Source organism: Delphinapterus leucas, chromosome 10 (genome assembly GCF_059928025.1).
Source record: "Delphinapterus leucas isolate spDelLeu-1000000601 "Yukka" chromosome 10, BTC_Dleu_Yukka2, whole genome shotgun sequence".
Lineage (NCBI taxonomy): Eukaryota > Metazoa > Chordata > Mammalia > Artiodactyla > Monodontidae > Delphinapterus > Delphinapterus leucas.
Genome location: NC_143138.1, coordinates 5579658 through 5595226, shown reverse-complemented (window position 1 = coordinate 5595226; position 15569 = coordinate 5579658). Strand labels below are relative to the sequence as shown.

Sequence of the window (15569 nt, the reverse complement as noted above, 5' to 3'; positions counted from 1 at the left end):
CTGGCTCAACGCTACCATTGGGAACACAGCCCCCATCACGCCCGTGTGTGCCCTTGAACTCCAAGCCACCTTCCAGAGACACAGTCGGGGTTATAAGGTGACGGGGTGAGAAACGGGGGCCAGCCCCACCCTTTGGGGTTCCTCGAGCCTCCGTACCTGTGCTGCTGCTCCTGTAAGACTTGGTAAATGCCGACAAGAAAAGTTTGGTTTTTAAAACTCGTTCCAACCACACAGTCCTTGTAGATTCGGAACTCTGCAGCCGTCACCGCCTCACCCTCAGGAATCTGGGATAGGTTGAACTTGAACTCTTTGTGGTGTCGCTGGCGAGGGGAGAACTCCTTGTCGTCCTCCACTATAGGATTAAACAAGAGAGAGTGACAACTATCGTTACTTGGCTAAGTGCCACAGGCTCACATCTAGAAAGTTCCCCCGTTTTCATTCCTAAGCGGCTTACCGTTACCCTTATTAGAGGGATCAGTGGGTGGTGGAAAGAACCACGGGCTAGGCTGCCAGGCTGAGATTAAAAATGCCTTCATTCTCCCCAGGGATTAAATACAATGCTTAGATTCTCCTTAACGACTTGAAACTATGTAACCAAGTTGCATGACAGCAAGTTATTTAAACTCTTGCCTTCCAGCTTCCTCCTCTGCAGCATGAGAGGAAGAGGGCTTCCCAGGGAAGCTGGAGGGACCCAGGCCACAGTGACTAAGAACGCCTCTGCCGTCCTGGCCCCGTTGTCCCCTCCCAGCCCCCCTTTCCTGCTGCTGCTCTCCTATCCCCTCAGGTTGGTTCCTTCTCTCCCCACCAAGCAGTTGCCAAGACCAAGGGCAGCCCTGAGCTAACCTTTGCTGGGGGAGGGGTGTTCCGTGGTCGGAGATGGGGGTGGGCAGCGCGTTCTGCCTGGGTCTGAAGCTCGAACGGTCCTCGTATTTTGCCTGATGTCCAGGGGGAGTTTTTCTTGAGGGGTTTAGTGTGAAACTTCATAGAAAATATTGCTCTAACTAAAGTCCACTGCCCTCGCTCTACTGGAGGAAACTGAGGGCTGAACGCTTCCGAGGGGAGGGACCCTCTGGGTTGTGAAGCTGCCGGGGTCTCCATTTAACCTGCATGTAAAACCCACGTATGAGGACAGAGTTGCGGAAACACATCACCAACGGGATAACATGCGATTGTCTAAGGATTTTTTTTTTTTTTTTTTTTTTTTTTTGAGGTACGCGGGCCTCTCACCGTTGTGGCCTCTCCCGTTGCGGAGCACAGGCTCCGAACGCGCAGGCTCAGCGGCCATGGCTCACGGGTCCAGCCGCTCCGCGGAATGTGGGATCTTCCCGGACTGGGGCACGAACCCGTGTCCCCCGCATCGGCAGGCGGACTCTCAACCACTGCGCCACCAGGGAAGCCCTAAGGCGTTTTTTAAAAACTGGGAAAGGATCGAGTGTAAAAGCGTTTTTTTTTGTTTTTGTTTTTTCATATTTTGGCCATGCCACGCGGCTTGCAGGATCTCAGTTCCCCAACCCGAGCCATGACAGTGACAGCGCCGAATCCTGACAGGCCACCACGGAACTCCCTAAAAGCTTTTTTTAAATGAAATCTTTTCCCTGCATAAAGACAAACTATGGAAAACTACAAACTACGGATTATCATGCTTCAGAGTCAGCCTTCAGATGGCTCTATACAAGGTCCTGAGTGAGAGAAACGCTGTCAACCTCGGATGCCTAACTCATAATCGTTGTAGGAGAGAAAAACGAGCATCCTGCTTCCCACCACAAATCCTGACTCTTTTCCCCAGAGCTCAGAAATGCTTCTGCCCTGCTGCTCCTGTTAGGTTTTTCTTAATGGCAACCACAGTAAAATCTCATGAGCAAATTAATCCTTGATGGCAGAGTTTTTCCAGGGCTTGTGGGTAGAAAAAAAAAAAAAAAGATCAAGTTATTTGCCACCTCCAATGGCCCACTTTCTCCCCCATGTGCTGTTCTCCATAATCACCAGAGAAAAGCTCTGCAGATTAAGCTCCTTTAAAGCCAATAACTTTACACGAACTTGAGACCTCGATGGCATTGCAGAAGCTTGGGAAAGCTAAGCCATCCATCGGTACGAGGTTTTTAAATAAAGAATTTCTGAAACTGCCATGTGACTATGCAACAAATCTTTTAGATTCAAGTTATCCCTTTTCTGGGTGCGGGGTGGGGGGGAGGGAGTTGTTAAAAAACAGTAAGCTTTGGCTTGTGTAAGAGCTTGAATATAAGTTAAAAAAAAAAAAAGGTCCAGCCAGAAAGTAAACCATGGTTCAGTCCCAACAAGAGAACAGGTTTTTTAATTAGTGGCTAAGCATGAAAAGCAATATTGTTGGGGAGTTCACCCAAGGACACCCACACCTGATGGTGGATCACTTTTCCCTAAAACTGATCTGCCTTTTCAGTTTGATATGTTATCATCAGTGGTTAAAAAGTGAATCGAATCTGATTTCCCAAAGAGACTTTCTAAAAAAGAGTCACACAGCTTTTCTCTAGGGCCTCTTGGGTGCTTAAAAATTTCAATATCAAGAAATGAAAGCATATTCTTAAGATTCTTTTGAGAGAATGCATAAGAATTCCTCAAAGAAGTCGTCCAATCACTCTTAACATAAACAACAGAAAGAAAAACTACGGATGCGAAGCAAGATATAAAACAGTGACTTCAAAATAAAACAGTGACTTAAGATGTTTCAGTTATAAGGAGGAGAGAAGGGACAGACATTTCAATACATGAGAAATATGTTAGTCTTTGGAGAGGTATGCCACCCCCAGTAAACCACACCTTCCTGTATGTACACCCTTAGGTGGTCCCTTCTCCCCGGGCTGGTTCTGTGACCTTCTCTGGACCAACAAGAGGCAGCAACAGTGGTGCTGAGTGATTCTGAGGCTAAGTCATAAGCTTGGAACTTCCTTCCATTTAGGTGTCTTGGAATGTCTAAGGAAAGACGGCTACCACGTAAGAAGTGCAACTACTTTGAACCCCCTAGACGATGAGGAAGTCCGAGGTAACCACGCAGAGAGGCTGTGTGGCACACAGAGACACAGAGGGAGGAGGAAGGAGGGAGGGAAGAGCCCAGTCAGTCCCCAGCCACCTCAGCTGAGGCACTAGACATGGTATGAAGATGCCATCTTGGATGTCCAACCCACTGGAGCCTCGGGATGACCCCAACCCCAGTGACCACCTGACTGCAACTGCATGAGAGATCCTGAGGGGGGGGGGGCACCCAGTTCATCCAAGTCTTTTCACCAGACCGTGAGAGATGATAACAGTACCTTGCTGTTTGAAGCCACTAAGTTTTGGGTGATTTGTTACACGGTAAGAGGTAACTGACACAAGATGAGAAGGGAGGGTAAGAGAGGAAGAGAGAAGGAGAGTCTGACCTTGCCAGGAAGGGGAGAAACTGCACGCAGTTCTTAAGGAGGAGGGATTTTGAAATCCTGGGAGGCAGTGTGTGTGACTAAGGAAGGATCCTGGCAGCTGCTCACAGACAGATGTGAATAGATAAAGAATCTAACAATGAGAAAGTGGAAGCATAGTTCAAAGCCTTCCATTTTATTACCGTGCGAATTAGAACTCGTTGCCTTATATGTACATTTCCCCAATTCTCCTCTGGTCGGTCGTGAAGCACTCCACTTCCTCCTGCTTTTCCTTAATCCTTCCTGGAGGAGAGGCGTGGTCTCCTTGCTGCCCACCTCGTTACAAGCTCTCCCACCTAAACTCTTCATTGTCGCCTGCACCTCTCCTCGTGCCTCTTAGCTCAAAGCTACACCATCTTCCTCACTCTTCCCAGGAGACCTCAGCTACTGGTCATTGGAGTTTGCTTGGAATGCCTCCTCTCTCCCCAGATCTTCTGCCCACAATTAAAGTTACACAGTGCTTTTGCTAATGTCTCATAGGGATACAGGAAATAAGTACAATTAGGTCACTGGTGCGTTTGAAGACCACCACCGTAAAACGGCAATGGTTCCAATGAGCTTAGCATTTCCCCTTTGAGCTCTGTGACCTGGGCTCCTTAAACATCAGACAGTTCAAGAAAAATGAGAGGGGGCTGAGGTGGGGATCCAGCGCTCAGTACCTATTTTGTAGCCCCTGCATCTAGCTTCTCAAAGATGGTGCCGTGTGTGGAATAGGTAGTAGCGAGGTACTGGCCAAGAGTGTGGACGAAGTGTGAAGCTGACAACACGGTTTTGAAATCCAGCTCCCCCTTATCTTACTCAGGTGATAACGAGCAAGATACCAGCCAAAGTTTCAGTTACCAGTTAAATGGGAAGAACAACATTTCTGAGGATTAAGTGAGACGGTCTGTACAAGACAGTGAGTGATAGAGGAAGGGCTCAGCAAATGGTAGTTGGAAGCATCGTTAGCGGTATTTGACAATCGAGCTTGTCTGAGCTGAGAATATGTCTTTGCTGCGTTATTCAAATTTACTCACGTCTCTAAATGAGCTTTTTACAGCGGAGGACTTACGTTCTCTGGAAAGGGAGGTGAGTGAAATCACTGTCCTAAGTGTCGTCAGCCCTGGTGTTTGGCCACTGACCACAGTACCGTGTTCTCTGAAGCAACAATTCCTAGAATTTTTTATTTCAAGGACGACTGAAAACATTTTTTTTTAATGGTAATGACCTTACGCGAGGACATCTACTGTTTCTGTTTTCCTTTTGTAAGGACAATAAAACAAATAAGACAACACACTGCACCCTTTTAACACTCTGATTTTATTTTTAAAGGTCCTTTTAACACCAAATCAAGTAGGGAGGATGTAATTCAAGGACATATTACAATCCTTGAAATTGAATCAATTTCGCTTTATAAAACTCACTCTGTTCTCTCTCTTTGCCTCAGACGATACCAGCTGAAATTTCAGACCAGCACCAGACCTCTCGTCAACAGGTAGGAGCCACAGCCCAAAAAAATAAACGTTACTAGGTTAAGATTATAAATGTAAATTAGGTAGTATTATACATGCAAAAGTATGTATATATATGTAATTTACGGAGGTCATGAAACATAATAACGAAGCACAAATGAGACCAGCACCCAATCTAAAAACTGGAAAGTGAACAATATACCTCCCCGGGGCCATCCCCCACTCCCACCCACAAGGGACCTCGGATCATGAATAATGTCTGGCAGTCCCTTGCCTTTCTTTTATTTATTTATTTATTCTGGGCTTTCGAGACTTTAGTTCCCCGACCAAGGACTGAACCCACGCCCTCGGTAGTGAAAGCATGGAGTCCTAACCACTGGACCGCCAGGGAATTCCCAGTCCCTTGCCTTTGAAAAAGTTTTACTACATATGTAGGTATCACTGAATCATAGAGTGTTTAGTTTTTCTTTTTCTCTTAAAGTCTTTCCTTTCAGAGACATGACGGAAGTTTTACAGGCACCCAGGGAAAATCTAGTCATGGCCACAGCTAAGCTTGAAGGCTGCCCAGGCAGGGGGCTGTGCTGCCCATCAGCTGGTGGGGTGCTGAGGTTCTGTGGGAATGGCTGACTAGCAACTTCTCTCCTTCTACCGCGTGTAGATCTATTACAAACACGGGCATTTTCTTAATATGTGCTGGTGGGGATGTGGAGAAAGTAAATCCCCTGTGCGTTGCTGGTAGGGATGGAAGATGGAGCAGCTGCCGTGGAAAACAGTTGAGCGATTTCTCAAAACATCAAACAGAATTACCACACGATCCAGCAAGCCCACTTTTGGGTGTGTGAGAAAAGAATCAAAAGCAGGGACTCAAATATTTGTATACCATGTTCATAGCAGCTTCATTCACAAAAGCCAAAAGATAGGAAGAATCCAACATCTACAACGGATGAATGGATAAACAAAATGTGGTCCATAAATACAATGGAATACTGTTCCGCCATAAAAGTAGAAATTCTGATACATGCTACAACATGGATAAACCTTGAGGACATTTTGTTAAGTGAAATAAGACAGTTACAAAGGGACAAATATCGTACGATTCTACTTGCATGAGGTACACAGAGCAATCAAACTCATAGAGACGGAAAGTAGAATGGTGATCTCCAGGGGCTGGGGGTATGACAAGTTAGTGTTGAATGGGTACTGAGTTGCAGTGAGGGAAGATGAAAAAGTTCTGGAGAGGATGGAGGTGACTGTCGCACAACAATGTGAACGTACCTGTACCTAAGGTGGTAAATTTTAGGTTATGCACATTTTACCATTGTTAAAAAATTTAAAAATGGACATTTTCTTACACAATCACAATGTATGATCACCCCTCAGTTAAAATAATCCCTCACTGTCCTATACCCGATCCATAATTAAATTTCCTCAAATGCCTCAAAAATTGTCTTTCTACATTGGGTTTGCTGGAATCAGGAGCCCAACAGGGTCCATTCCTTACACTTGAGTCTCTTCTAAACTAGCAAACCAGTGGGTGGTGGGGCTGGTGGTGGTGGGATGAATTGGGAGCTTGGAATTGACATGTATACACTAATATGCATAAAATAGATAACTAATAAGAACCTGCTGTATAGCACAGGGAGCTCCACTTTGCTGTACAGTAGAAACTAATACATTATAAAACAACTACACCCACCCCCCAAAAAAAGAGTTGCTTATCCAAAAAATAAAATAAAGAAAGAAAAATAAACCAGCAAACCAGGAATAGGAAGAACTCCATTAACCTGATAAGGAGTCAACATAAAAACGTACACTAACAACAGTCCTAATGGTGATAACGTTTGAACCACTTCCTTTAAAACAATGAAGAAGGTGAGGATGCTCATTTCAGTCTCGTGTTGGAATCCAGCTCAGTGCTGCTAAGGTTAAACAATTGGAAAGGACGAGGCACATTACAAACCGTGGACCTAATAAGAAGTTCAGCAAACTGCTTCCCTGTCTCAGTGAGTGGTAACTGCTGTAACAAAAGTACTACAGACTGGGTGGCTTAAACAGCAAACATTTATTCCTCACAGTTCCGGAGGCTGGAAGCAAGAGATGAGAGCGCCAGCAGGACTGGGTCCTGGCTGAGGGCCCTCTTCCCAGTTAGGTCCTCACATAGCCTCCCTTGGTGCATGCTCACAGAGGGAGAGAGTGTATGGGAGCTGGAGTCTCTTTTTCTTATAAGGACACTAATCCCATCCTGGGACCCCAACCTCATGACCTCACCTAGACCTATTTATCATCCAAAGACCCCACCTCCTAATACTGTCTCACTGGGGATTAGTTTGAACAGTATGAATTTCAGGGACACAAACACGCAGTTCATGACGTTGACCTGAAGGTGTCACGTCATGTGTTCCACCACCCTTCCAATTTATGGTTTGAAATTTTTGCATTCGTTTTCGTAAGTGACCCTGGTGATGGTCTCATACCATCATGTTGTTTGGTTTCAAGTTACACGTGCTCTTGGCATAAGTTGGGAAATGTTCCCTTTCTTTTCAAGAAATGATCTCTTCCTGGAAAGTTTGGCAAACTTATTAGTAACATCTGATCCTGGAATTTCCTTTGGGGAATATTTTTAATTACTCATTCATTTTCCTTTAAACATATAGAAATATTCAAGCTATCTTTTTTTTTATGTCAGCGTGTATTTTCTAAAATTTGTTATTTTGGGTTTAATTCTTTAAAGGTATTGCCATAAACTTTTTCAGAGTATTCTCTTATTATTTAATCTCTGCTCTATTTATGTCTTTCTCATTCTAATATTGTTTATTCGTGGATTTCCTTTTTGACTCATCTTACTGAAGGTCACTTTTTCTTTCTCACTACTGCTTAATTTGATCGTGATAAAGATATTTTAATATAGGTATTTTCTGAACATCATTCCACAAAATCCGAATTCTATCAATTAAAGTTGTCTAGAGAAAAATAAAGACACCACCTACTTCAACTGCAAATATAAAAGAAGAAAGAGGGAGGGAAAAGTATGGAACACTCGTGGGATAAACTGGGAGATTGGGATTGACATATATACACTACTATGTATAAAATAGATAACTAAAAAAAAAAGAATGGAACACTCTCTCTAATACATTTAAGAGTAGTCCATATTCATTACTTTCTCACTAACAGGACTCACTCGGTGGTTAATTCAGTATAGCTCGGTTCAGGGAATTACAGTTGACCCTTGAATAACTCGGAGGTTAATCCGAGTGTGACTTAGAGCTGGCCTTCCACATCCTCAGTTCCTCCAAATCCATGGATTCAACCAACCACGCACTGTGTAGTATGAAGTATTCACTACCGAAAAGTATCCCCATGTAAGTGGACCCACGCAGTTCAAACCCCCGTTGTTCAAGGGTACCTTCATTCCACAATAAATTCTACATTTTCCAAATGCTTAATGCTTCCACTTATAGACCAAACTTGAAGAAGCTGAAACCCTTTTTAAAAAAAATTACCATTTCATTGATAACTATAAACATTTTTTTTCATGCTATGGCACAAGCTGATTTCATTTTAGGCAACATAGAAAGTTCTGGCTAGTTTTCCAAGGGTTGTAACGATGGTGGCCTTTTGACTTCTCTGTTGCAAGCTTGCAACCTTAAATAGTGCCAGAGACACTGAGTTCAACTCTCCTACTCACTTTTTTTTTTTTTTTTGGCGGTACGCGGGCCTCTCACTGTTGTGGCCTCTCGCGTTGCGACACGCAGGCTCAGCGGCCATGGCTCACGGGCTTAGTTGCTCCGCGGCATGCGGGATCCTCCCGGACTGGGGCTCAAACCCGCGTCCCCTGCATCGGCAGGCGGACTCTCAACCACTACACCACCAGGGAAGCCCTCCTACTCACTTTTTTAACCACAGTGCCATGACCCTTCCCTCCAGGGTTCACCAAATATTCCTAAATATGTGTATTCAAGTTCTATGAGGATCACAAATATCAAGAAGAAGCTATTTTCCTGGCTACCATATGCTCTAAATGACTTTTTTAATCTAAACTTTACTTTTTATTTTAAATAATTATATAGATCTATTAAGTGGTTGCAAAAATAGGACAGATTTTTTTTTTTTTTAAAAAGCAGAGAGGTCCCATGTAACATCTTGTATAACTAAGAACAATAACAAAACCAAGAAACTGACACTGGCATTAATACCTTAGCAAGACTACAGACCCTCTCTCTGATTTCACCAGCTTTGTTTTTTTTTTAATTGGGGTACAGTTGTCTTACAATGTTGTGTTAGTTTCTACTGTACAGCAAAGTGGAGTTCCCTGTCCTATGCAGCAGGTTCTTGTTAGTTATCTGTTTTGTACATATTAGTGTATATATGTCAATCCCAATCTCCCAATTCATCCACCTTCCCCGCTCTACCCGCTTGGTGTCCATACGTTTTTTCCTCTACATCTGTGATTTCACCAGCTTTTACATGCACTTTTTTGGGTATGTATGTATGTCATAACTCTATGACATTTTGTCACATGTAGAGATTCCTATAACCACCGCCACAGATCCAGAACAGTCCAGTCCCCATAAAGGAACCCCCGAGGCTGCCCTTTGATTCCCAATGACTTTTAAGACCAGACTCAGTGCATATATTGTAAAAAGATTTAGGACCAAAACTTAGCGCCTACATACCATCATTAGTGGCAAGCAAGTCATTTTTTATTTTGAAAACCTCACTTTAGAACTTTTTTCCCGACCCCACCAGGTGTTGACATCACGTTAGGCTGGGAAGAAGTTCAGCCGCTTCGACCACGCATGTCTTACAGTGCGAACAAGGCACAGACCTCAGCTAACACGAGGGAGTGCACTCGGGCTCCTAATAAACGTGTCACCAGGAAAGACTGAAGCTGAACAGGGGCAGCCTTGACAGAGTCCCATGGATAGCAAATAACCACCACTTTGCCTCCTTCTAGGGACGGCTATAAAGAAGCAATCAGATTACATTTAGCAAACATCAGCATACATAACGTGCATTTTCTCACAAATAAATTGAACATCTTCAGTCAAAACAGACAAATGGGACAGCCCAAAGAGAAAAATCAACTCTCCCACACCTCTGGTTTCAGCGGCACAGCAATACGGAGCGGGCAGAATGTCCTCACTGTGACGGAGAGGAGAAATGTAAGCCTGTGTTCATTATACCAGACTCATCATTTCTTTTTGTATGATCTGGTTTCTCGGGTTGCTCTTATGTCCCTGTGCCTGCTGTGCTGCAGCTTCACTACAATGCCCTGAGCTGTGCGTTTCCTTTTATTTATTGTGCTGGGGTGACACTGGACTTCATACGTCTACGGCTGCCTATCTCCCATCGGTTCTGAGAAAGTCTTAGGCACTAGCTCATCGATAGTGGTCTCTCCTGACTTAACTTCAGTTTCCTCTGAGATGAAAGTTAGATGGATATTATATTAGACCTTCTCATTCTAATTTCTGCCTCTCTTAAGTGCACGTTTACATCACTTACCTCCTCGTACGTGGGCTGAACCACCTCTCTAGACCCGTCTACAAGTTCACCAATTCTCTCTTTGGTATTTAATGTACAGTTTAAGGCATGTATTAGTTTGTCATTTAAATTTTTTTCCAATAGCTTTCTTTGTTGTTATAGCTGCTCTGTGGTCTACTTGGTCATTTTCCATTGTTCTGTATCACTATTACGTATTATTATACTATTCTTCGTTTTTTTGTATTTCCTACATAGTTGTCTTCCCTTTTCTAACTTGGTGTCTGTTTTCTAATATGTGAAATCCTTGGGGAACTTAATCCACATCGCCCTCCCGTCCCTCTGATGACTTTCCTTTTGCTGGTTTTATCTCCTTGGGTGATTGGAAATTTGTAGGTAATTTTTGATGGAAATTCATCCTAAATGTTTAAACTGGTGTTGCTTTTCTTTAAAAGAAAAAAAAAAAAGTACATTTGCTTCTGAGAGGACTACAAAGCTGGAATCAGGGATCTCTTCTGGAAGCTTGGAGGGCCCTGGCTTCACGGGGGACCCCTCCAGGACCGCTCTCCCACCTTGGCCTGGGCCCTGAGCTGGTCTCGTGATCTGAGTGGTGTTGGTATTTGCACTTGCGGACACCGGCTTTTATGTTTGTTTGCTCACAGTAACAACCTCAAGGGAGCCCTCCAAGATGTCTCGGAGTCCCTGACATTCCTGACGGAGACATATTTGCCTCTGTTTATCCTGGACCTAGTCATCTTTTAGCAGAAGGGCCTGATGGATTATCTAGCTTGCAACACTTCCAGAATTTGGGGCCTTTATCTTCTGTGTTTGGAAAATAACATTTGGGACACATTCCTCTCCACTCCGAACGATGTTATAAAAGCCGCCTAATGTTTGAAGAGTCTACCAGCACCGCCACAGACATCGTGTCATCTGTTTCTCTGAACAGTCCCAGCAGGCAGGCAGAGCAAACAAGATCACCACGGTATCAACAGGACTCTGAGGCCAAAGGCAGTGAAGGGGCTTCCCTAAGCTGCTCACTTTTATGATCTCTGCTAGGATTTTATGCTGATGCCTCCCACCTGGCATCTCCAGCCACTGCTCTCCCTTAAGGAATGTGTTTGTCTTACTGCTGGGTGCACGTCATCATCCAGATGCCCCTGGTCCCCTGGAAGCCCCAACACACACGAGAGGAAACTCATCCATCCCCCAACTGAGCTGCCCTGTAGTTTCACCTCTGTCCACCTGGCCAGGCCCAGCTGGCCGATCAGTCCCCGGCTTGTGTGGATTTCACCTTCTAGAAACGTGTTGTAGCCACGAGTAGCGAGTTAAGTGTAAAGTCGTTAAAGTGAAAAGTGCAGTTCCTCTGTCACACCAGCCACGTTGAAAGTGTTCAGTGGGGGGCTTCCCTGGTGGCGCAGTGGTTAAGAATCCACCTGCCAATGCAAGGGACGTGGGTTCAAGCCCTGGTCCGGGAAGATCCCACATGCCGCAGAGCCACAAAGGCCGTGCACCACAACTACTGAAGCCTGCGCTCTAGAGCCTGCGAGCCACAACTACTGAGCCCACGTGCCACAACTACTGAAGCCCGCACGCCTAGAGCTCGGCTCCGCAACAAGAGAAGCCATCGCAATGAGAAGCCTGTGCACCACGACGAAGAGTAGCCCCTGCTCGCCGCAACTAGGGAAAGCCTGCGTGCAGCAACAAAGACCCAACGCAGCCAGACATAAGTAAATAAATTTATAAAAATAAATAAATAATTTTAGAAGTGTTCAGTGGCCCCATGCAGCTGGTGGATGCTGTACCAGAAAGCAGGTCAGGGAACACTCCCGTCGTCACAGCAAGTTCTCCTGGACGGCACTGCTCTAAGGGTCTCTCTGACCCACCCGTTCTGCTCCCTCCACTCCCACTGCCCCTGCGCAGCCTGTCCTGCTGCCCTCACTTCTGCCCCTTGTCCATCTATCCCCACACCGCAGCTCGTACCACAGTCACACCCCTGACCTACCTTGCGGCGTGCCTGCCTAGAGCCTTCAATCCCGACCCCCCAACCGCCTTCCCGTCCTGCCCCTCACCTTCCCCTGCCTCAGCTCTTCTCTTAGGAAGGATTAAACTGCTCTGTTTTTCTGACCACACTCCCCAGAACCTCATGCCTTTGCCTTACTTATACAATCGCCTTGCCCTTTCAAAGATCTTTCAGATGAATGATAAAGAAGATGTGGTGCATATGTATACATACACACACACACACACACACACACGCACACACACGATGGAATATTACTCAGCCATAAAAAAGAATGAAAACTGGCCATTTGCAACAGTATGGATGGACTTGGAGGGCATTATGTTTAGTGAAATAAGTCAGACGAAGAAACACAAATACTGCATGTTTTCACTTATATGTGGAATCTGAAAAATAAGATGAATGAAGACAACAAAACAGAAACAGACTCACTGATATAGAGAACAAACTAGTGGTTACCAGTGGGGAGAGGGGTGGTGGGAAGGGCAAGACAGGGGTAGGGGATTAAGAGGTACAAACTACTATGCAATAAAATAAGCTACAAGGATATATTGTACAGCACAGGGAATAGAGCCAATATCTTATAATAACTTTAAATGGAGTATAATCTACAAAAACATTGAATCACTATACTGCATACCTGCAACTAATATGAAATTGTAAATCAACAATACTTGAATTATAAAAAAAAGATCCTTCCCTCCCTCACCTCCAGGATGAAGACTTTACTTACAGGCCCCCAATTTTGAAAATGCTTTGGTGCTCCGATGTAATGCTAAATAAAGACAATTTATTAAAGCCAAAAACTAAGGGGAGGTAAATCAAAGTTCTTATTTCCTCTGTAATTACTAATGCTTTGGTGAAAAATATCAAACTCTTTTTAAAAAATGTGTTTCCACTCAGTTTTAAGTGTTTCTCTTTTGCTAGAACTAAAACCATTACCTGCAATACTTCATGGGCAATCGGCACGATTTTAAATCTTCAAGGCTGAATTCCAGGAAGCCTTCCTTAACTGCCGTCCTTCTCCACCCTACCCCCATCCCCACTGGTCTGGGGACCCTCACTCTAAGTTCCCATAACGTCCCATGGAAATTGTACCCCGACCTTATACTAAGATGGCCAGCTGCTCATGTGGCTGCCACCCTCCCCTGCTAGACCATAGGCCTCTCAAAAGCAGGGTCCATGACAGGTTCGCCTTCGTACCCCCAGGAGGGCTCAGAGAATGAACGCAGAAGCCAGGACTGACGCCTGCCCCGTGCCCTTTCCTGGGCACCACAGTGTCCCCAGCAGGCAAAGGGAGCCAGAACAAACTCAGGCTTTGCACTCTAGCCTCCGCTATCTTTCCTCAAGCCCCAGGGCCATCCCCCAGAGCACAGCGAAACCAGGGGACCGACTGCACACATCTTTCCAGCTTTGTTTTTTGAAGCCACAACACTCCGGGCCCAGAACACCAATTTTCACATTGCTTTGCACTCAGCGTTCAGGATGCCAACTCCAAGCATTTTAAATGGTAAAGGGCAGAGGAAAGAAATTAATCAGCTCAAAATACTTCAATAATACTCAAGCCATATCACAAGGTCACCATGCACAAGACAGAATGGATTTTTAATCTCATCCTGAATTCACAGAAACAGACCTCTGACATTCTCCCTCCCTTTCATTCTTCTTTTTTTTTAATTGAAGTGAAATTTACATAATAAAACGAACCATTTTAAGGTGAACAATTCAGGGGCGTTTAGTACATTCACAGTGTCGTGCACAACTACCCCTATCTGGTGCCAAAATATTTTCATCACCCTGAAAGAAAACGCATGCCCGTTAAGCAGTAAGCTCCCCATAAGCTCCCCATCCCCCCTCCTCCACGTCCTGGCAACCAGCAATCTTTGCCCTACCTCTATGCATTTGCATATTATAGATATTTCATATGAATGGGTCATACAGTCCTTTGTGACTTGCTTCTTTCACTTAGCATAATGTCTTCAAGGTTCATCAGTAGTGTTAGCAGGTATCAGTACTTCATTCTTTCTTCTTTTTTTTTTATTTTTTTTTGTGGTATGCGGGCCTCTCACTGTTGTGGCCTCTCCCGTTGCGGAGCACAGGCTCCGGACGCGCAGGCTCAGCAGCCACGGCTCACGGGCCCAGCCGCTCCGCGGCATGTGGGATCTTCCCGGACCGGGGCACGAATCCGTGTCCCCTGCATCGGCAGGCGGACTCTCAACCACTGCGCCACCAGGGAAGCCCACTTCATTCTTTTTTGTGGCTGTATAATATTCCATTGTATGTACACACCACATTGTGTCTACCCATTCATCCATCGGTGGACAGTTGGACGATTTCCACCTTTTGGCTGCTAGGAATAGTGCTTGTAAGAAGGTGCATGCGCATGTATTTGAGTGCCTGTTTTCTATTATAATACCTCTTTCATTCTCTTTTGTTCTTCCTCTTTTTCTTAAGTAAAATTTATTTTATTTATTTTATTTTTGGAAGTATCGGTTCTTCATTGCTGTGCACGGGCTTTCTCTAGTTGCGGCGAGCAGGGGCTACTCTTTGTTGCAGTGCGCAGGCTTCTCACTGCGGTGGCTTCTCTCGTTGCATGACACTGGTTCTAGGCGTGCAGCTTCAGTAGTTGTGGTGTGTGGGCTCAGTCGTTGTGGCGTGCAGGCTTCAGTAGTTGTGGTGTGTGTGCTCAGTAGTTGTGGCGTGCAGGCTCAGTCGTTGTAGTGTGCAGGCTCAGTCGTTGTGGCTCGTGGGCTCCAGTAGTTGTGGCTCGTGGGCTCAGTGGTTGTGGCACATGGGCTTAGTTGCTCCGTGGCATGTGGGATCTTCCCGGACCAGGGCTCGAACCTGTGTCCCCCGCACTGGCAGGCAGATTCTTCAGTGCTGCGCCACCGGGGAAGCCCTCTCTTGTTCTTCCTCTTCATCTCTCCTTCTCAGCCACAACTTCCCCAGAGTTCATGCTGGAGCCACTAACAACGCTCTATTAGAATTTAAACACAGCCTGTCCCCAAAAGCAGGGCGATTAGCTAAAGCCCCTCCTCAGGACCAAGCTGGGCAGGACCTCTGAGCAGAGAGAGGCTGGAGAGTCACTGAGTGTTGAGTGAACATGCCCAGCACCGTCTCTGGCGCATAGCAGGTTCACAGTAAGTGTTTGTTGACTCTGATTACAAAGGAGGTTAATTCAGAGGA

General features: G+C 45.3%; 1 protein-coding gene across 1 annotated transcript in view; it reads right to left on the bottom strand.

Annotated features, from left to right (window-relative positions):
* BMP6 (bone morphogenetic protein 6) overlaps window positions 1–15569 on the bottom strand; it is a 147647-nt gene that overhangs the window by 25926 nt on the left and 106152 nt on the right. The window contains exon 2 of the mRNA XM_089918272.1: window positions 157–352. Coding sequence (XP_089774398.1) covers window positions 157–352 — 196 coding nt within the window. The remainder of the gene's footprint in view (window positions 1–156; window positions 353–15569) is intronic.